Source organism: Sciurus carolinensis, chromosome 3 (assembly GCF_902686445.1).
Source record: "Sciurus carolinensis chromosome 3, mSciCar1.2, whole genome shotgun sequence".
Lineage (NCBI taxonomy): Eukaryota > Metazoa > Chordata > Mammalia > Rodentia > Sciuridae > Sciurus > Sciurus carolinensis.
Genome location: NC_062215.1, coordinates 94,950,295 through 94,972,195, shown reverse-complemented (window position 1 = coordinate 94,972,195; position 21,901 = coordinate 94,950,295). Strand labels below are relative to the sequence as shown.

At 35.4% G+C, this 21,901-nt stretch overlaps 1 protein-coding gene across 2 annotated transcripts in view; it reads right to left on the bottom strand.

The window, feature by feature from the left end:
• Arhgap15 (Rho GTPase activating protein 15) overlaps positions 1-21,901 on the bottom strand; it is a 587,323-nt gene that overhangs the window by 556,787 nt on the left and 8,635 nt on the right. For both annotated transcript variants that reach the window (XM_047547716.1, XM_047547718.1), the window contains exon 2: positions 3,905-4,083. In XM_047547716.1, the coding sequence (XP_047403672.1) occupies positions 3,905-4,069 (165 nt within the window). In that variant the 5' untranslated portion in view covers positions 4,070-4,083. The remainder of the gene's footprint in view (positions 1-3,904; positions 4,084-21,901) is intronic.

Here is a 21,901-nt window from a genome sequence, read left to right as displayed (position 1 = left end):
TTTCCAAGCAGTGCTATTTTTGCACAAAACCAATACGGGCAATTACCTTTGTTTGAGATGCCAAGTCTTATCAATTCAATGTGATTTAGTGTCATTTTAATTAAATATCAGGATCCACTTCAGGACAATTTATACAAACAAAGCCTCAAACCTCACTATAAGCTTGATTTGGAGTAAACATGGACAAGCCCTACAATCTCATAATATTTCTCAAAAACTCAGCTAAACAGAAGGCTTATATTTTTAGTAGCAATTTTTATGTCTGCCTTTTTGGCTAGCCACAACTTTGGCAAGTATCCTATAATCACAGAAGTAAGAAACAAAAGAAAATTGTTTCCTCTTTTTCCTGATAATGCATTAAAAAGAAAAATGAACAAACACAATCTGTTAATGGAAGTAAAAGGAGTCTTGTATGTTAACATTTAGGAACGTCTTGACCTGAGTCTTTATCAGAACACCAATAAAGAGATATTTTCCTGTTCATGATGGCCATGAATGAAGTAATGCCCTTCTGTGGATTTGCAAGAGGGAAACTGTGAATATTTTTTATACATGTTGCTGCTTAAGACACCAGCATTAAATGCCTAAATTGTTCCTGCCTGCAAATCCTATGTCTGCAGTTTCCTGATTTGGGCTACTTAAACTCTTCATTAATATCTATTCTAAACTGTCTAGTAGGCTGGAGCATCCCTCTTATAAATAACATCAAAGCATGTAAAACCTTTCACATTAGCTATTTGCTGGATTGCACATTAGCCTTTTTAGCCCTTAAACAGGCGCACTTCACTTGCCCCATTTACTCGCAGTCAGCTGTCTTGCTTTCTGTTCAGCACATTCTGGTAAATAAGCCATCCACCTTTAAGAGGCCTCACTCTGGGGCTCAGGATGGGACAACAAATCACCGAGACCAAAGAGCTTCCCACTGAATTCAGCTCTCCAAATCTCTCTTACCGATAGGCGATTTTCTTGCAAACCCTGTACTCCAAACTTCCCATCTCTCCAACATTCCCAGGTAGCCAAGTAATCTCTTTGAAATTTGAAAAGAGCATTGATTTTATTAACCAAATAAAAATAAGTATTTGATGTTTAAGGAAAAGATGCCTATCAACAATAAAATTTAAGTGAACACTAATACCCGTTTTACTGAAATGCTTTCCTACAAGATTTAAAGTTATCAAAATTTACAAATTAAATGTAAATTCGCCTGTGTTTGTATAGCTCAGGCTTAAGTAAATGCTTATTTTGACATATCAAAATACTCTTTAAGATATTTATAGGCTCCTAATACCATATATGAATTTTATATTGTGTTCTAAGTAATCATGTTAAAATATTTTTAATTGAACAAAATAAAAAATCTTTCATAAGTAAATGACAAAGTGATTCAATTTGATATTAAAATATTTAAATTCATTATCGTAATAACATATCATTATTAATGTAATATAAGATTCTTGTATATTATATAGTTGAGCAAGTCTATATAAGACTTATATAACCGTTATACTGGTGAACAAGTTATATATAAGACATTTATAAAATAGGATGCAAAACATATGTATGGTCTCCAAGTATGCAATTTTATCTGTAGAAATTATATGTATGAATTTCTGTTACAACTAAGTGTGCTTCATGTGAACATGTGTGGGTTTGAAGACACATCTCTTCCCCCTTCTCCTAAATTCACAATCTCTTCCTTGACCTCACCCCATCACCCAACTTCTGAAAAAATCAAGTTCTTAGTTTAGCTTGAGCAGATAACTTTAACAGGCTTGTTTGAATAAATATGCCAAAATACTTTACATTCTGTCAGTATCTAGTCAGAAAATTGTGCATGGAAAAAGAGATGAAAAGAACTGAGACAGAAAGAAAATTAGTGCCATGGCAAGCTTTCAATACAGTATCTCTGAGCCAAGTTTTCTCGGTGAAATGACATATCCTCACTAAAATACCCCTTTTATATAATTATGCACTGAGCACACATAACCAAAAGTAACTTTTATTTTTGTTCCTTATCGAGGAATACATATTGCCCAGGCTAAGAATGCGGAAACAAAAGCTGGGATAATTATAGCTAATTTAACTTTGGAAAACTCTTATTCTCTAGCAGTCCAGCATACAACCCCCCAAACTAAAGTTATGTAACAAGGTAATATCAACAATGAGAAACTGCATGATAAAATCCTGCCCAAAAGTGAAAAATGCTAATTTTGTCTCATTTAGCAGCTGGATACAGAAATGCTCATTAGTTTTAAGAGGGTTAATCCTTTTAACTTTTGCATATTGATATGCCAATTATGCCTAATTGTACAAGAGGCATCAGTCAAGGTAATAGTGCATAAACACATGAAAGTTATTAAGTACATCCCAACATGTAATAAAGTAGGTGTTAATTGGTAGCTGAGTTCTGCGGGCTATTGAGGTGGATAATTCATTGAGAGATGGATCACTTGTAATTTCTCTCCATAATTCCTTTTGCAGTCTCATGCTGTGATGTTTTCATGCTTGTCAAAAACAACTGCGGCATAGTGCCTTTTGTTAAACACAGCCAATAAAATATGTTAGGCATCATTAAATATACTTAACTTTTAAACTTTTTCAAAGGTACAGTTCTTACTGATAATATATAGAGAGATTCCAATAATTTACTCTAACCACTGTCTCAAACTCACACTTAAGGAACATTTTAGCTGCTTTAAAAGTGAAGTCAACTAGCAGCATTATGCCTCCCAGCAGACAATAGTTTTAAATGAGAAATTGAGTAAAGGAAAATGCATTTCCCATTAGTTACCTTATCTAAGGATGTATTTCTGACTCATCCGATATAATCACTGGCTCCCTCATGCTAAATGTGTCTATAACACCTGAGGAAATAGTGATTAAATTCATGTATTCCTCAAGCTCCTAAAAATGCTCTGGGTTAATTCTGCACTTGAAATTCAAGTTCAAAATGGGGAATAAATATAATCGGTAGCATGCTATTCAGCAAGTTTATGTCATTTAATAACTCAGTTAGGGAGCTGAATATTTCATAGGCCCCTATGATATTAACAGAACACTCAATTAATAGCTCACATGTTTCTGCAGGGTGACTGGGACTCAGCCTGTCCCCAGCTAACCTATTTCTCACTCTTATTCTTACTGTGAGAAACAAAATAGATCTGGGGTCCAAAAGAGTGGCTAACATTGCATAAATAATTTTGTAACATCCTATGGCCTCAGCTGCAAGTTACCACCATTATGGAAGAAAATTAACCAGAGGAGACTCATCGCAATCAGTGGGTTTAGTGGCTCAGGATGTGTGCAGGGCCAGGGACACAATTGGCAGTAGAGTTCATCTCTAACTATTTTATTTCAAATCTTCCTAATGACACATTATCGAGACAGAATGGCTTCCTCTCCAAACCTTAACTAGCCACACCATTCCAATTGTGTAAGCCCATTCCAAATCCAATCACAATTTCCACTATCATATATTACTGGAAGATTTTAAGGAAGAGGTTTTTCACATGTTTTCAAAGATTTTTTTTTTTTTTTTCTCAGTTCATTCTTAGCTAATTTTAGCCTCTGGCTTTTCAACGTGATGTACTGTATTTGGAAGTACAAACACCACATGCTAGCATAACCTCATTATTTTTATGACACTGAAGCATGATAGTAGAAGCCCTTAAAATGAGTCAAAGGTGCTCTTCAGCCTAGCTCCAAATCCACTTTATCACTCTGGATTAGACCCAGCTCTTCTCTTGCAACTGGGGATATTATTATGACTATAAGTAGGCAAGATAAAATGCATTACAAAAACAGTTTTCTCATGCACATTAGGAAAACAAATAAAACAAAGCTAATTAGCTTTAGAAATTCTGTATGATAAGGGAACTTGGGGTATTTGGAGCATTCGACTTACAGGTTCAGTGACCTTCCCAACATCGGTGAGGATCATGGATTTACTTTGGCTCAGCCGGTCGTGGTGGCTGTTGGCATTTTTTATTCTCATTTGCACAGCTCCTGTGCCTTGCTGGGTGGAATTCAGTGTCTCCACAGAGGTATCAGAAATTGTAGATTTCTGCATATTATAGTGCTATCCTGATAAAATATAAAAGCATTACATTATTCAAAATACATACTTTTCCATGAAAACTCTTGGTACTTGCACATGTACCTGTGCATAATTAGGATATTAAAATTAAGTAAAGGAGTCTTCACATCTCCGAATAGGAAATAGAAGGTAATTGCTCTGTAGTTATTTTATCCATAGGGGCTTTTATAGGTGGGTAGTACTGTACATGACAGAAGATTTCAGAAGTTTGTAGGCAGTACATCCATATTCAGTATAATTCCTAATTCTATTAAGAAATTTCTAACAGAGTTTTGATACAGTCATCCTCCTATGTAGAAACCAAGGTGTCCACTAATCACTTTGGGGACAATTGCTTTTCTCATTCACAACTTCACTGGTCTATTACCCACTTTACTCCTAGGCATTACCACAAGCACCATTTTTTGTTGAATCAAAATGTGCATGAATCAGGTCAAATATAAGAGAGTAGAACTGATGTCAGAGCAAAACAAAGAGACCTCACAACTTCCACTTCCACTCATAACAGTCACAGACAAAATTTAAATTCCTTCATCCACTGCCACCTGCCACCTGAAATAGATTTTCTAGCTTAGCAGGGCATAACATGAAGAATATGAAGAAAATAAAAGTCAACACTGGTGTATATTTATATATGACACTGTTATATTTTTATATATATTAAATATATATATAATATAGGTAATAGGAGTATGATTTAGGCAAAAAATGCATTTAAATACACTTTAAAAGAGCAGCAGTGAGGAAAATATAATTCAAAAAAGAAAACAAAGAAAACTCCACTGTGGCAGCACTAGAAGGAGAGCTCAACTGCTTCCTCACATTCATGGTCCTCTCCAACCATCCCTCCCCTAAAGCTCCTCAAGTGAATACATCATCTCATTAAAACACAGCACTTGCAATGAAAACACAGCTGCTAAATTGCTAGAAGTGGTTATCCATCTTTCATGATTATTGCCTCCAAGTCTTTCCTATATAGATTTTGTATTATAGGCATGAGCACCTATGTACAGATTTGGCAAATAGTGATTAGTCAGTTACAGAGGACAATGGAAACCGAAAGAATGATTATAATTTTAAGGAGACAACCACAATGGTTCTTTTGCTGAATGGAATATGAAGCTAGAATTGTTGTAATGATCAAGATAATTAGACATTAAAATAAATAGGAAGTAATTTAATAGAAGGAAAAGTGTTAAAATTAATATGATCAGGCAATTGAATGGAAACTTAGAAAATAAGTTAATATTTATTAGTTAGTATGTGCTAAGCAATGTGCTCAATGGTTTAATTCTCATAAAACATCAATGAGATAGACATTCAACCCATATATTTACAGAGATAAGAAATGAGGATTGAGCCTACCAATAATTTCCCCAGGGACACTTTAGGAAAGAGATGGACATACATGTATCTTAATTTCTAAAAAGCTACCCAGAGGGAAATATTCTAGGCTATCTACAGAGTAAAAACCATAAACAATAGAAAATAAAAGGCTATTGATGCATTCAAGCCACATGGAGAAATGCAAACTCACTTTGAAGAGTGAAGGAAGGCATTCTGAAGAAGAAAATGAAAAAAAAAAAGGAAGAATATTTATTCTGTACTCTAATTACATAGTATTATAAAATACACACACTAACATGTGATGGAAGTGATTGCTCAGGGATAGGGTAGAGGCAAGGATGGATTACCTTAAATCCAAGGAAATGTTTGGGGGTAAGGAATATATCCATTATCTTGATTGTAGTGATGGTTTCCCAGCACATGCATACATTAAAAATGAACAAACTGTACACTTTGAATACTTGCACTTTATATTATTCAGTTACAATTCACAAAACTGTTTATAGGAAAATTGTTTTAGGAATTCCTTCACCAATTTATTTTGCCCTTACTTTCAATTTTAGATGCCTACATGAGTGATGTATTATAAAGACAACCTAATTGAGCATAGGAGAGATTTTTCTATAAGTATGAGATAAAAATTTTAAACAACAAAAGTAAAATGTCAATTTATTCTAGAAAAGGTTTTCTGTAATAGAAAAATTGGGGTTCTCTTCTGAGTGCTGTCAAGGCTTTATCTTCCATATGACTCAATAGATTCAAACTCTTAAGTGTGGTGTTTTTGTAATATTGGGGGAACTCGCTCAGGCTGAAGTGACTACCTTTTGACCAAGAGCATCAAGCCACCATATTTACATATCCTGGGCATGTGCCATTTATAGGACATGTTGCTTCCTCTTCCTCTCACAAATTTCAGTGTCAAATAAATATTTGCACTCTTGTGTTGATTCTATGATTAACTTGTAATTTGCTTGGTGATGTGTTACTGGTAAAAGCCAGGATTACTTGCAAAGCCTCTTATCTGGCTTTTCTGACTGTGTTCTTGGGGACAGGCTGCAGAAAGCATTTTCAAGATCTTCTTCAGAACTTTCTGTCAGGCTGATTTCTCTCCCTACCACAGTGTCAGTGTTATTTCTCTTATCCCCCTCACTCTTTCTTTCCTCTAGCCATGATTTCCTCTTCCATCTCACCTCATTCTCACATTTTGTTGAAATCCCACTACACTGTTTGTTCTTTTTATTCTACTTCCCTTGTACAGTACATCATCTCCCCTGGTCTAGAGAGATACATTTAATACCTCAGTTATGCCTGAAACTGTGCATAGTACAGAACCTTATATGTTCCATGCTTTTTCCTGTACATACATACCTATGATAAAGGTAACTTACAAATTAGGCACACTAAAGATTATAATTATAATATATTGTTGTGAAAGTTATATAATTGTGGTTTCTCTTAAAATTTCTTGCTATACTATACTCACCCATTTTCTTGTGATGATAGGGGATGCATGATGCCCAGGTAATGAGAGGAAATGAGGTGAATGGCATAGACATTGTAATGCACCCTTCGGCAACTATACAAGTTTGCTTGTACACTGTGATACTGCAGTGGTTGATCTGATAATGGAAGTGGCTCTAAGCAAATAATGGGAAGGTAGCATAAAGAGTGAAGAGACACTGGACCAAAGGAAGAGTTCCATCATAGAGAGGACAGTGCAGGCAACATGAAATTTCATCATGCTTCCTGAATAGCACACAGTTCAAAATTGTTTATTTCTGGAAATTTCCATTTAATATTTTCAGTCCATGGTTGATTGTGCATAACTGAAAGCACAGAAAGCAAAACCAAAGACAAGGGGGGACTACTGTATTTTGTTCTACAATGCCATTCACTTGATACTACTTCATAATTATTCTTAATTTTTTAATATTTGCAGATTTCTAATTTCTACAGAGCACTATATTTCTCTGCAAAAATACAGAAAAATGACCCAAAGATCTTTGAAACAGTCAACCAACAGAAATAAACATTACTTCTTCAGTGTTTATTGAGGTTCTCCTAAGTGGCAGGCACCCTCTTAGAGTTTGAAAAATCATTTCTTTTTTCTTTCTTTCTTTCTTTCTTTCTTTCTTTCTTTTTTTTTTTTTTTTTTTACCAAGTGCCCTTAAATTTGCTGAGTGCAAAAGAGAAAAAAATCAATAATTAAATGAGAATGAAATTGTGACCAGTTGAGAAGAGGAGCAATGGCATAAAATTCAGGGTGAACTGGGAAGTGGAGAGAGAGAAAGTCTAAAGTCTATAAGAGATCAGACCATATTGAAGCTAGGTCAGGGCAGGCAGGGCATTTTGGGTAGAAGGCTTGACAATGCAAAGGAGTGCAGCGCTTGTGGTATTTATCATAAGCTGGCTATGAAAATGTCATAAAGGGAAAATTAGGTAAGAGGGAAGTTCAAGGAAGAACGATTTGATAGAATTCATGGAACACGTACATTGGAGTCTCTGTAGATGAGTCTGGTCCTCCTTGACTCTCCTGTGACTGAAGGACTGATTGAAAACACCCTACCTCTGATCCAACTGGTGCTTTGAGGAACTGGTATTCTAGACTTTCTAAGGGAGAGAATATGGGAAGATGGCTTTCCTTGGCATAATACACATATTTCATTGAGTTTATGGAGAAGAACTCCACTGAAGGACAGAGGGAGGTTCAGGAGGACAGAAAGAGGATAAAGGAGGATAGAAATGTAACATGAATTGGAAGTAAAGCTGTACTAGTGGCTGTGGTACTTGTGATTACTATCCTTATAGATTCAGAGACAATTTATTCTCATTCATTCTACTATGAACCTCTTATACCAAGTAGATAGGGCTACTTCTGAGTCATATTTTGCATGTTGTATTTGAATCCTACATGGAGCCCCTTCTGTACTTCTCAGTTTTCTGCTGCCTACATCCTAACCCTCTCTTTCCTCTGCCAGGTGTAAACCCTTTCCATATGCAAACCCTTTCCATATTAGCTGCCCAAACCCCCACTCATTAGGGCTTCATCTCATCTACAGAGACAAAATTTTTGAAATTTCCATCATCCATTCCTTATCTATATCCTTTAAAAACACCCATCCTATCGGTGAATTTTACATAGGTATAATCATTCTGATTTGACAACTTAATGTTATAAAAGACTAATCAGACTTCTGCTTAATTCTCAAGGAAAAAGTTACCTGAATCTCAAATTGGAAACTCTTCTGGGTAGATGGAAGAAAGTTCTTAAAGTAGAAGAGTATTGATCAGTTCACTCTGTTAATGCTAGAGGAGACAGCATGTGTGACTGGGGACTGAATATTATTAGTGCTTTATTCTAGTAAATGATGCCTCCTGGGATTGGGAGATGTGGTGATCCTGACACATTGGTCTTACATATGAGTTTCATGTTCTAGGGAACATACCCCATAGCAGAGCCTGCTCAATATTGACTCAGAAAAAACTCTTACACTCAAGGTCCATTTTGATTTGGCTCCCAAATCCTAGGACTGGCTATGCTTCCAGGAACATCTATATCAGTTTTCAGGGTATGCACAAAAGGGAAAGAAGAGCTCCAATTTTGGGAGTCTACAAGTGTTTCTGCATTATTTCAAAAATATTCAAAGGAATTCAAAATCATATGTTATTGTTTCACCCACATTCCTCACTCACCCTCAGTTTTCTAGGTTTAGTAAAGTGGATTGTAAAATGTTTATACTTACCTCTATGCAGCTTGGTAACATTGGGTATACTGTTAACTTCAAGTTATATCAACTTTAAATTTTATTAGATCTGTCTGCCTGTTCAGTATTCCCCCTGTTCTCCCTAGAACATGTCATACATTCATCATCATCATTATTGTTTTTGGTAACTACTGTTTAAAAACCATTGATGCCTTGTATGTTTATATTCTTACAGGAGGGACTCAGAGTATTGATGAATGACTAATGAAAATATTGAAGACTGGCTTATTTTGCATGTGTCTAAAATAAACATCGATTTGAAAAACTCTCCAAAAACAAAATCCCTGAGTTAGAAATTGAAATGTAAATCACTTAAGCCTGGCTGCACTGTTTCTCTAGACTTCCTGATTTTATATGTACTAAGAGAAGAGCAAGAATAGCCTGCAATATTGCACTAGTTCCACTTTCAATCCTGTTTTAAAAACAGGAAGCAGTGATGAGACTGCACAGCATTAGAGCCACACAAACTTTGGCTCTGTGATAGACTTGGTTCAGTGGTATTCTGGGCTCCATTTCCACAATCACACTGAAAATGCACAAATAGGAGTGAACATGATATTCCAAGTAATCATGAATTTCATAGCTGCTCTGCCAATTATTTGTTGCACTCTGTTAATTACACTAAGGCTCAACAGCTTGCCCTTTTGAGTTTGAAAGTATATTTTTGACATCTCTTTTTTATCAGCAGCATTAAAAGTAAAAGTATACTGAGACATTTTTGAGTAAAGAAACAATAAATAGGCACTATGACAAAGTTTCAAGGTGCAAACAGAGTAAACTGAGAGTCAGGAATACAGAGATTCTTCCCCAAGAAGCCTGCTCAGAGTAGTCCCAGGACAGCACCCAGAGATCTGCAGCCCCAAATATCCTTGCTTTTGTTATAGTCTCTAAAGTCCAGTAGAAACTATGCATGGAAAAATAAGATAAAAAGAATTTCAAAGAAAATCTGGCAGAGAGTAGGGTGATGAAATTATCACAGTGCAGCCCTATTAGGTATATGTCATGTAAGTCTTTCTATTTAATCATTTACAGTATTCCTATGTTGTTTAGCAAAATAACAGACTTAATAAATGTTTGTTGAATGTATAAATGGAAAACAAATATGGAAACTAGCTAATACCAGTATATGTAGCCTACCAAAAATGTCATTAAATAAGTTTCTTATTTTAAAAACAAGTTTAAAGTATCCTTGACAATATTTTCAAGGTTCAATGAACTATGGATATTTTACAATATGTCAGAGGCAAAAAGAAACAGTGCCTTTCATACATTATAAGACCAATATTCAAGTATTCTCAGAGATTAAAATTTAAAAATGTAAAAATTCCATATTTCCATTTCAGAATAACCCCTGATTTTTTTCTCATTACAAAAAAAAATGAGCACATTTTTCACTGTCTTAGATTTTAGGAGGGTTATTTGTTTTGTCTCCCTTGAGATTCAGATTTCTTAAGGTGCTTGATATTTTTAATCTAACTAGAAAAACTCTCTTTCATGACATAGGCTTTGTAAGGAAAACTATCTTGGAGGAAAGTGTTGAGAATACCCCCAGAGAATTCTACTTTTAAGGGGATTACTTTGGGTTTTCACTGTATGACGAGAGCGGCATGGTTGCCCCAACCCCCGCAGAGCCAAGGTCCTCTCTCTAAATATGGGACACCTCCATGCAATGTGATCCCATTCCTGTCTCTGTGTGTGTGGGCAGGGCTCATTCTCCAAGTCTGCGAAGGGCTCATGGAAACTCCACAGACAAAATATTATTTCTCAGAGAAATTCATTTCAATCCCCTGGAAAGATCTGATGTTGATCTGTGGTAGGGCAGAGTCTGTTTGTTCCCTTGTGGAAATGACTTGTGGCTGTGGTAGCTCCAGTAATGTGTGGCACAACCTTCGTGTCACGCTTTCCTGACAGGTCAGTAATTAACTTGCTTTGCAATTGTTTGCCGTCTCCACCACAGCAGCCATTTACCAAAATAACATTTTAATTTCAGTTTCCTTCCAGCTCACTTTCCTTTTCTTTTTCTCCCTGTGGCTTCTACATCTCTATTAAGTCTAATTTCCCCAGACCACTTCCATAAGCTGAGAGCGTACAATAAAACCCAGTTTCAAAAATGTCAAATGTAATGAGAAAAGAAGATCACAGTAAAGGAATTTGACCACAGCCACTCCACTGGGTAACATTGTCTTTGACTGGGCAGGTGTTATATATAGGAAATGTGATAATAAGGCTTTGCATTTATTTAACTTATATCAGGGGATCTGGGGGATAGGCTGGATTTGCTGTTAAAAGTCTGGTAAGTCAGCTACATGGATAAACGGCAATACAGTTATTGTCATTGCACCTAAATGGTGAAAATGACAAGTAAATTATATTTTGAAAGTAGAAGAAGTCCCTGACAAATTTGTGTGGTAGGCAACCTTGATCTTCCTTAGCTTTTGGGAACCTGTTGATACCCCTGATTCTCTGGGCACCATGGCCTTTTAAACTCCATTCTACTGCAAGCAAAGCAGCTGATTTTACATTTCAAATATTTATGGAGCCTCTACACTGAAAAATAGACTTACTACATTCCATGGGGTCTACAAAATCTTTAAGAATACTGTGCTAGAGTTAAACACAAGCAGGCTTGTCTACTATGAAAACTAATAAAGATGCAATGGGGGAAGGCCCTAGGCACAGCAAAGGAGACATTAGACCTAGAGAAGTAGAAGTGATGTTAGTCCTAGATGTTCTATGATAACTACCAGCTCCAACAGGCAGAGAAGGGATATCAAGAGCAGTGTAGGACAAGGTTACCAGAATTAAGGAAAATAGGAGTGACTTTCTATATCAAATGATACAATGTCATTTAGTTAGGTAGGAAATTTAAGGAAAGATGGTTGATTATGGCTAGATTAGAAAAGTCTTGTGGCTCTTATCAAGGAACTGGGATTTGTGTTACAGATCCTAGAGAAATTTGAGGACTTTCTTTAGAGGATAATCCCTTTTCAAAAGATTTGGTGAAAAACAGCCCGTAAGAATGGATCTCCAATGACTGAGGCTGCAAAATGAACATTATCCTGTTCATGGGAAATAAATATAATTCATAATAAATACCACTGCATTCACTTCTAAATACCAATCTTATGATAACAGCACCCTGTGATATGGAAACATATTCTAGAATTTTAGAAACCTCACATTGAGTATCCAGGTATGTGTTTATTGTTCCTAGTCACAGATACCATGAAGAGAAAGGTAAGGAAGTGATAGGAGGGACAATATATTTAAGATAAAAGGCACCAAGGTACAACTGCATCTAATTAAGAAGGTAAGAGATAAATGAAGTTAAGATTAGTGGAACTGCTTCTGAATTCCCCTCTGATGATCAGGCAGATAGGAAAACACTGAAAAACAAACAGGAACAGAATGGCTGTGCCCTTGTAATTATATTTAGGGAGCATAAGAAATTTCATAAAATGGTAATCTCCTTAAATTCAGAGGAGAACTGTAAGGGGCGTAAGTAATGCAATCTTCTCTCTGTTTCCTGTCAGTTTTGACCTAATCTAGCAAGAAATGCTGAGCCGTTTTCTGCCTCTTGTGTACAAGTATCAATTAAGGAAAAACAGGGTGACTATCTTAGGGCAGTGATGATAAAATGTCACTTAAGGAGAAACATCAGCTGTAGAACAAGCTGTTCAGCAGCCACAGCATTATAAAACACTGGCAAAACAAACAGCATCTCAAGACAGCGCCTAGGCCAGGCCTAATTCTCTGATCTTTGCTAGAAGTGAACAATTGCAAAATGTACATTTTAAACTAAAAATTATATTGTTTCCTTGGAATTTCTTGTTCTATGGTGATTTTTTTCCAAAAGGCTTCACTAAGTGACAGAGTCCTTTTAGCAAGCAGATTAAATCTAATCATCCATTGGTTGCAGTTACACCAGGCTCCTATCTCTATCTTGGCCTGCACCAGGATCAAATGAGGGGAAGTTGCATATTGCATAATTAGGGTTTCACAATAATTAACAGAATTTAGTAATTGACAGTGGTCAAATATGGCTAACATTTGTTTCATTTAGAGAATGTTATGGTATCTATTACTATTTCCCTAATGCTGATTTCTCCAAACCCTGAATTGATTGAATTGGATTTAGTGCTGAGAGGACCCATCTGAGGATCAAAGAATAAAATTAGAGTCCATTGTTGTGAAGAACAATGATGACATATTAACACAGAAATTTCCAGAATATCTTCTTTGATATATTTTAAATTATTTCATGCTCAATTATTTATGAGTAAAATATTTTAAATAGCTTGTATGTGGGTGCATTGGCATTTTGTGTTTGTGCAAAAATTAAAATTAATTGTTACAAATTGAACACACTCATGTAATAATAGCCAAATCAAGAAACACAATACTGTCAGCATTCCAAAACCCTGTAAAGCCCGGTTAGAGTCACTGCTCAACCCACCAAGGGAAATCATTAGTTTTTCTTCTTAGTTTTGCCTATTTTTTTAAACTTTATATAAGTTGAAACCTAAACTATGTACTTTTTCTTGCAGGGCTTATTTTATTCAAACTTGTATTTGTACAGATGACGACTATGCAGTATTTTCTTGCAAAGTGCCAATACAAGACTTTTTCCTCATTTTTCTATTAGATTGTCTACCCTTTAGTTTTTAGGAGTTTTCCAGATGCAAGTTATTTTTAATACATATGTTGCAATAATCATCTTTTCCAACTTGTGGGTCGCTTTTTCTCTCTCTTGATACATTTTTGTGAATAAAGTTCTTAATGTTGTCTACTGTATCATTCATTTCCTTTATGATTATTTTTTGTTTTCTAAAGAAATCCCTGACTGAAATGCAAATCAAAACTATACAGAAATGTCATTTTACTCCAGTTAAAACGGCAGCCATCAAGGATACAAATACTAATTAACATTGGAGAGATTTAGAGGAAATGAAACACTTTTAACTGTTAGATGAATTGTAAATTAGTACAACCACTATGAAAATCAGTATGGAGGTTCCTCAAAAGATTAGGAATAAAATAACTGTATGACCTAGCTATATCACTTTTCAGTATTTATCTTAAAGAATTAAAGGCAGCACACTATAGTGATACATGCATATCCAAGTTTATAGCAGCACAATTCACAAGAGCTAAGCTATGGATTCAGCCTAGGTGTCTGTCAATGAATGAAGACGTGGTACATATACAATATGGAGTTTTATTCAGTCATAAAGAATAATGAAAGTGTGTCGTTTTCAGAAAAATAGATGGAACCTAAGAATATTACGTTAAGCGAAATAAGTCAAACTGGGAATGTTTAGTGTCATATGTTTTCTTGCCTATGTGGAAGCTGGAAAAGAAAAAGGCAAAGCAAGGTGGTAGGGTGGGTATCATGGATTCATGAAGTGGAAGACAAGGAGCAGAAGGAAGGAGGAGAGGTGGGAAAGGGGAAATACTGGGGAATGATACTGACCCAAATATACAGGTTCAGTATATTTGTGTGCATGTATGAATATGTAAAAACAAATCCCACCACTATGCACAATTATAATGCCCCAACAAAAATAAAGAAAAAAATAAAGAAACCCCTACCTGATTCTTCCCATATTTTCCTCTAAATGACTTGCTATTTCAACTTTTAATTTTAGAACTGTGATTCAACTAGAAATAATTTTGTGTTTGGTCTGAGATAGGGATTGCTTTCTTTTCATATTATTAATTCATTCATATATATTGTCAAGTTTTAAGGACCTGTCACCTTTTGTGTTTTGTCAAGGTGGGAAAAGACCAGGAAATGGCTCTCCATCCGAAGTGACCATTTGCTGGGGAGTTTGCCTAGTCACAAGTGATGAAAAGAGGTGGAATGTGAAAGGTAATGATGATAGTGTCCAATGATTGCATAGATCTTTGGTTACAATCAAGGTAAATATTGGTAACTGGGAATACAAATTGAGTAGGAATAGTTATCTGACAGGTAGGCAGAAACAGGTGGTAATCTGGGAGCAGTGATGCTGAGAAGTTCAGTATTCAAGTTGCTCTCAACTAGGAAATTTGTTGCAGAGTTAATTATTTGTTCTGGTCTACGTAAATACCTACAAGGGAGACGAATGATGGAAAGGTCAGACCTCTATCTTAGCAAGTGCAATAAGACAACAAATGACCAGGTTGTCAACAGAAGTTGTGTTCAGAGACAAAGCAAATGCCCAATGAGGAAGAAGTGACCTGCTGAAGTGCTGGGACTTGTAAATAAATTAAGAATGAACTTGATATGCACAGGAGCCCAGACCAAAAGCCAGGGTCACTTGTTATAGTTTATTATTGAAACCACACATTCTCATTTCACTGGAATTAAAGATTACTGTATGTAGTTAGGATTTCTTCTGCGAGTGAGGAGCAGAAACAACTCCCATTGAAAATCAGTACATGCCTCCATGGGGAGAGCGAAAGCTATAGAGCAGGGATTCTGAATGGCCAATATGTGGGACTTATTAATCACCTTCCACAGATACTCTAGGTCAGTAAGACTGAGAGTGGCCTTAGAAACTACATGTTTGGCTGTCACCTCTCAGTAAACTCAGTAGAATTCTGTTTTTCTTTACTTTTATAAAGTTTTATGATTTATTTTTTAATATTTCCATGTTCTAAAATTGTTACCAATTAATTACTTTAGTGCTTTATTTCTTTTTCTTTCTTCTTTTTTCCTCCTCTTTTTTGGTGGTGCTGGGGATCCAATCCAGAGCTTCATACATGCTAAGCACATGAGTACTACTGAGCTATGCCCCCATCCCTGGTGCCTTATGTTTAATATCTGCCTCTACTAGGTTCCTTTTGTTCATACTGCTGCTATAATTAAGTTTCCTGTGAAGGAGGCATCACTTTAGAACATGCTGGTGGGGAGAGAAAAGCATACATTTTTGTTGGGAACAGTGAAAGGTAAGTGAGCAGACAGGTTAGTAGTTAAATACACAGACACATAGCTACATGAAAATGATGTTGAAGATATCCTGCTTAAGACTAATTAAAATGTGATGTTATCGGAAGAAACATCCTATCCTATATACTGCTCAAAAATAATAATTTTACATAACAAACGCAACCCCAAATGGCCTTATCACAGCATTCTGGGTCTATCATACCACTTTCAGTGTGAGTGCTTTGTTATTTGGTTATTGTTGTTTGTTTATATCATAAACTTGGTAAATATGAATAAAATGACATCCATTTAAACACTTGGAAAGCAATTCTTATTAAAGATGAGAAGTTTAGTTTCAGGACAAGAAATTACACAAAATATTGTTTATGCAATCTTTCTTTCAAGAAGTCCAGAATATCAAAGTAGTAAAAATTTATCTTCCAATCCGCATTACTTAAATTGAGAGCCTTTGACTGTTTTCTATTCCTTGTCTTTGAAGATTCTGTACTAGAGTGTATATTGTTTGTATATCTTAAAATGTATCCTATTGTTTGTAGGTAGAATAACTGAATGCTGTCATCATGCTTTTAAGTCTCTAGAAGTGCTTCATCTTGCATTAATTATCAGGATCCTTAATCCAGGAGTTATTTGGAAGGTTAGATCCTTCCTTTAAACCAATTTGATTTGCTTCACTTTCCACAAAGAAGATTAACTTTTTATTAAGGTTTTTATGTTATTTTTAAATATCTGCATTGTTAGAAAATTGTTACTCATAACTTTAGTGTTTTTCAGCCCTTTGTGATGCTGAGTATCTGACCCAGGGCCTCACACATGCTAAGCACATGCTCTACACTGAACTACTTCCTCAGTCCTCTAGCCTCAAGATGGGAAATAAAAAAGGTGATTGTTAGCTGTGTGACCTACCTATGTTCCAGCTAATTGCTGAATCACTATCGCAAATTCTGTCTTAAGTTAGGCTCCTCACAAAGTAAAATATAGGATTTTTTTCTTGGGCACATTGAAGGTAAAAGAGAATGCATAAATATTTAAAGTCTTAAAATGGTTATCAGGATTATCTTATTTATTATTAAGTGGTATTTTTACCTTCTGTCTTGCCTTTATTTGCATATATCCTTTGTCATGACCACTTTGGAGACTTAAGAGAATCTCTTCTCTGAATAGATAGCATGTGTAATGAACTGGGTTACACAACCACACCCAGGCTACATTTCCCCATCTTGTGCTCTGGTGAATTTCATGTACATGAGTATGTTTATGTATGTGTGAGCATGCATATGTGTAAGTGCGTTTGAACAGTTGTCACTATCATTATCTTTACCAAAGGCATATAAATCACCTTTTTATATACCCCATAACAGTGTACCCATACACGTATAGCTATCTGGTCCATAAAATGTATCATGTGATTCATAAATATAAGCTGAAAGAAAGAGTAATATATTCACTATTACTTAGTAAACTTAAACTTTTGGAAACATATTTTAATGATTTTAAAAATGCTTTGGGGAGGGTTGGCAGCAGAAGAAAATTTATTCTTTCTAGTTAAGAAAATGAACTCAGTCATGAAAGCTAGACAGACAAAACAAAGACCTAAATGAAAAGCTATACATAAATGGATGTCTTTACACAGAATAATTGAATGTTCTAGTCAGTCTCTAAACATTTATTAGGATTTATTGGATATACAGAAGTTATTTGGAGGACTCTTGTTCTCTCTAATCATGGCACTCTGCTCCTGCTTTCTTAGGAGCAGTTATAAATTCAGGAAGAGGTGGAAAATCGGCAGACTGCCAACCAAATTCAACCCACAGACATATGTTGTTGGGCCTGAACAATGTTTTGGAATGTTTTGAATCAATTTCCAATTGAAAAAGGAGGGCTGTTACTTAAAAGAAAAAAGAAAAAAAGGTGTCTACATTTCTTCTCTTAAAAAATCATTAGATGTAGCAAACTAGTCGAGAGGAAACAGTCAGCTGGAGGTGGGCAGCATTTCTGTCCTTTAGCTAGACAGATTCTCTCTGGTCCCTAGGTCCTCTCTTGCCCATTTCTGTTGCATAGATGTCCTAACTAGTGTGGAGGCATTAGTGATAGTGATCTCTGACATCAATCACCTCTAGGAGCATTGCTCCTCTGATGTGTGGGTTGAGTGGGGTTTCTGTTGTGTATTTAGTAAATAAAATTTTCAATATTTTGCTCTTCTTAAATATAGGATGATCAGATTGCAAATGAAGAGCAGAACCAAGAGATTGTGTTTGTACCACTGCTTTAAAAAGAGGTTTATGGGTAGAATGTTTGATTTATCCTACCATTCTATTCTTCCATTTTCTCAACATTATCTCAGTTCCAAAGAACAGAGTACTGTACTGTGCTCTTAGCTATTGCTAAGCAAGTTCTCCTTTCTCTCATTTCTCTGTTCTGACCTACTTTGCTGTTCCTATTATATTTTGGCAGATATTGATAACCTGACTCACAATTGTTTTCTCTTCTCTATTTGAGCTGTGTGTCCCTTCTGTGAATTCCTTAAAGTCAAACACTATATTTGTCAGTGTTGTTGTCCACATTGTACCTCAAACATTATAGATTCTTAGTGCTATCTGAAATCTTCTGTCTGAAACCCCTAGTATCATGAGCATTTCCAACAAATTAGTTTCCCAAAATGCTTAGAATGGTTGAGAATCCCTGTCAATCCCAAGTGTCATTTCCAGTGTTTTATCGCTACTTGTCCACATCTAGAGCAACCAGATGGGCCTGGGCTATAGTGAATTATGGTCAGGGGAACCAGAATAATCCCTATATCTCACCTTCCCTATCTCTGCCCCATGCTGGCTAGTATCTAGTTTTCCTATCAAGATGATTTCCCACCCTGATCCAACCACCTACCCACTTGCTAATCTATCTTCCAAAGCCAGACTGCTTACTTAGAGCCTGTTGACAAGAAGCCATGGGACCCAGAGGTTCTCCAAAGTCAGCACCAGCTACCTTTCTAGTGTTTTGTCAGCACTTGGACTTCCTACTTCCACACCTCACTCTCATTATTTAGATGACCTTATATAATTGCTTTCATACTAAGTTTTCCCAAGGGAAAAATAAGACAAAGACTTCTTAACTTGGCCAACAACGTAGATGCTGAAACTTCCAATTCCCTTTCTTATTTTCCTTTCTCAGACATATTTGGCTAGGACCCCAGCAAAACTGCCTCATGGACCATCTGAATTACTACCTAGAAAATAATTAGATTTAGAATAAAAATGGGTGAAAAAAATTCTATATTCATCTCTCTTCTTTCATCTTAGATTCCCTTTGTTTCATTTTAATTTCTGGTGCTGAAGTTGTGGCTGCCTACCACTTCTGGAATTGCTCAGTGTGGTAAGCATGAATTTTTCAAAATTAAAGGGTATTTTTGGTGAGGGCACATCTTGTACTTCTTGGTATCAAATTTCCATATCAACCAAAAGTTAGTAAACAAACAAGAAAAGAGCTCTTCACTCTCTTCCCACACAGCTATATGGAGGAAATGAAACTAATAAGAATTTGCTTTCATGGGTTGCATCATCTTATCATAATAACTTAGAATTGAGATAAACTAAAATTATACTAGTCTGATTTTATATCACAGAAAAGGGTAAGATGGCCACTGTTTGATTCAAGACAACCAATAAAACCATTACTGCTACTGCTGCTATCACCACTACATTTGACCTTTTAAAAGTAATTATTGTATAACATACAATAGGAAAAGTTTTTTACATGTATTATTTTCTTTGTTTCCTTCTGAGAACACTCCCCATTTTATAGATGAGGAAACTCAAAAAGATTAAGTGAATTGCCAAAATAATTTATATATCTAGGAAGTGGTGGAATAGAGGGTTTAACTTTGTTTTTTCTAATTTCCTAATGCTTACACTTCAAATAGGTATCCCCACACAATTCAGATTCTTCATTTTTCATTGCCTTATCCTATGTTCAATTTGCCTCCTGCTATGTTCAATGTGATTGGTGCAAGCTATATACATGTATGCAAAAATCACTCTGAACCCCATTAATGTGTACTATTAACATACGTTAAAACTTTAAAAAACAAATACTGCTTTTCTCACTGGCTTGAGTGAATGATCAAGTGAAAAGATATATAAAAAATCATTTAAAAATCTCCGAATAGACTATAAATAGACGATAGATAGACATTCTTACTTTATTAGTTAACTTTAACTTGAACCCAACCATCACCTTGAAGACATAAAATACTTTTGCAATAGGCATGATAAAGGAGAAAAAAATGGTAGTATGAAAGCAATTAAGACTCCTTTGCTACAGTCTAGACAAGATTTGATAGATGTTATGAATAAATGAAAATAGAAGAGAGTGGGTGCTGCTGACATACAGCAATTGACTGGATGTAGTAATAAGTGAAGTGGAGGGATCCATGGCAATTTGAAGATAAATTGTGTAGATGATTTCAGGAATATAGGTGTCTCAACCTTAAAAAGATGAGAAAGATCCTTAGAAGTACATTTAATGGGATTAGAAGGATTCCATGGGGGAAGCAATGGTTTAACTTGGGACATATTCAGATTGAACTTCAGATGAGACACTGTGAATATCAAGTGATAATTCTAAACAAGGAACAATCTTGGGAGAGATGTAAGACCACAGATGGAAATTTAAGGATCATATCTGAGGGATTCCATTTAAATCATGTGAGTGAATAAAAATATCAAAATGTCTTGAAAAAAGACATGTCATGTGAGTTACACCTGTAATTAAAAATTTTCCATTAGCTACATTGTCTGAGTAAAGTGAAATAGGTGAAATTAACTTTAAGAATATATTTTATTTGGCCCAATTTGTCAAAATTCAACAATTTCAGCATATAATTAATGCAAAAATATTAATGAGATATTTTACATTCTCTTCATTTGTTCTAAGGCTTTGAAATCTGATATTTATTTCACATTCAATTCAGACTAACCGCACTTTGAGGGTTCAATAGTTGCTGGTGATTAGTTGTCATATGGTACAATGTGGGTTTAAGAAGAATTTAAGGACTGAAGAGAAACACAGGGAACAAAAGAGACAAAAAAAGAGGGATAGAAATTGGTACCTGCAAGATGACAGAAACTAAGGCAAAAAATGTTTTCTTACTCACATGTTTTTAAACACCTCTACATAAGGAAATACATGTACAGAACAAGCAACAAGTTTTGCACAGATGGCTTTGTTTTAGATACTGAACAAAGCAGGATTCTTTTAGAGTCTTGCAGACTCTAAGGTCTCATGAATGAAACTCAACAGTGCCTAACTGCTGACATTTAATAGCCTTAGAAAATATACTATAATATAATGAAAATAGTGTGGATTTTGCACTCCCCAGGTCTGTCTACAAATCCTGATCTAGTCTCCCAAATGGCTCTGTAAATTTGGGTGCTTAATCTATTAACCTTTTAAAGATAACCTTCCTTATCTTTAAAATGAGAATACTAACCCCTTTATATAATTTTTGTGGATAACACGTTATTAGGTATGCAAAATACAATACCCATTATATACACCAAAAAATATCATAGCTACAATGATAATCATGAACAATCCAACTCTAACAATTTGTATTGCTAAATGTCTCATGCTACTATGAGTACTTGAGAATGAGGGAAGATTGTCTATTTCTGCTAGCACCACAGCTCTTTCCACAGTGGGATAAATAATACACATTTTCCCCTCCAAGAGCCTACTTCATTTAGGAGGACACTCAAAAATAAAAAT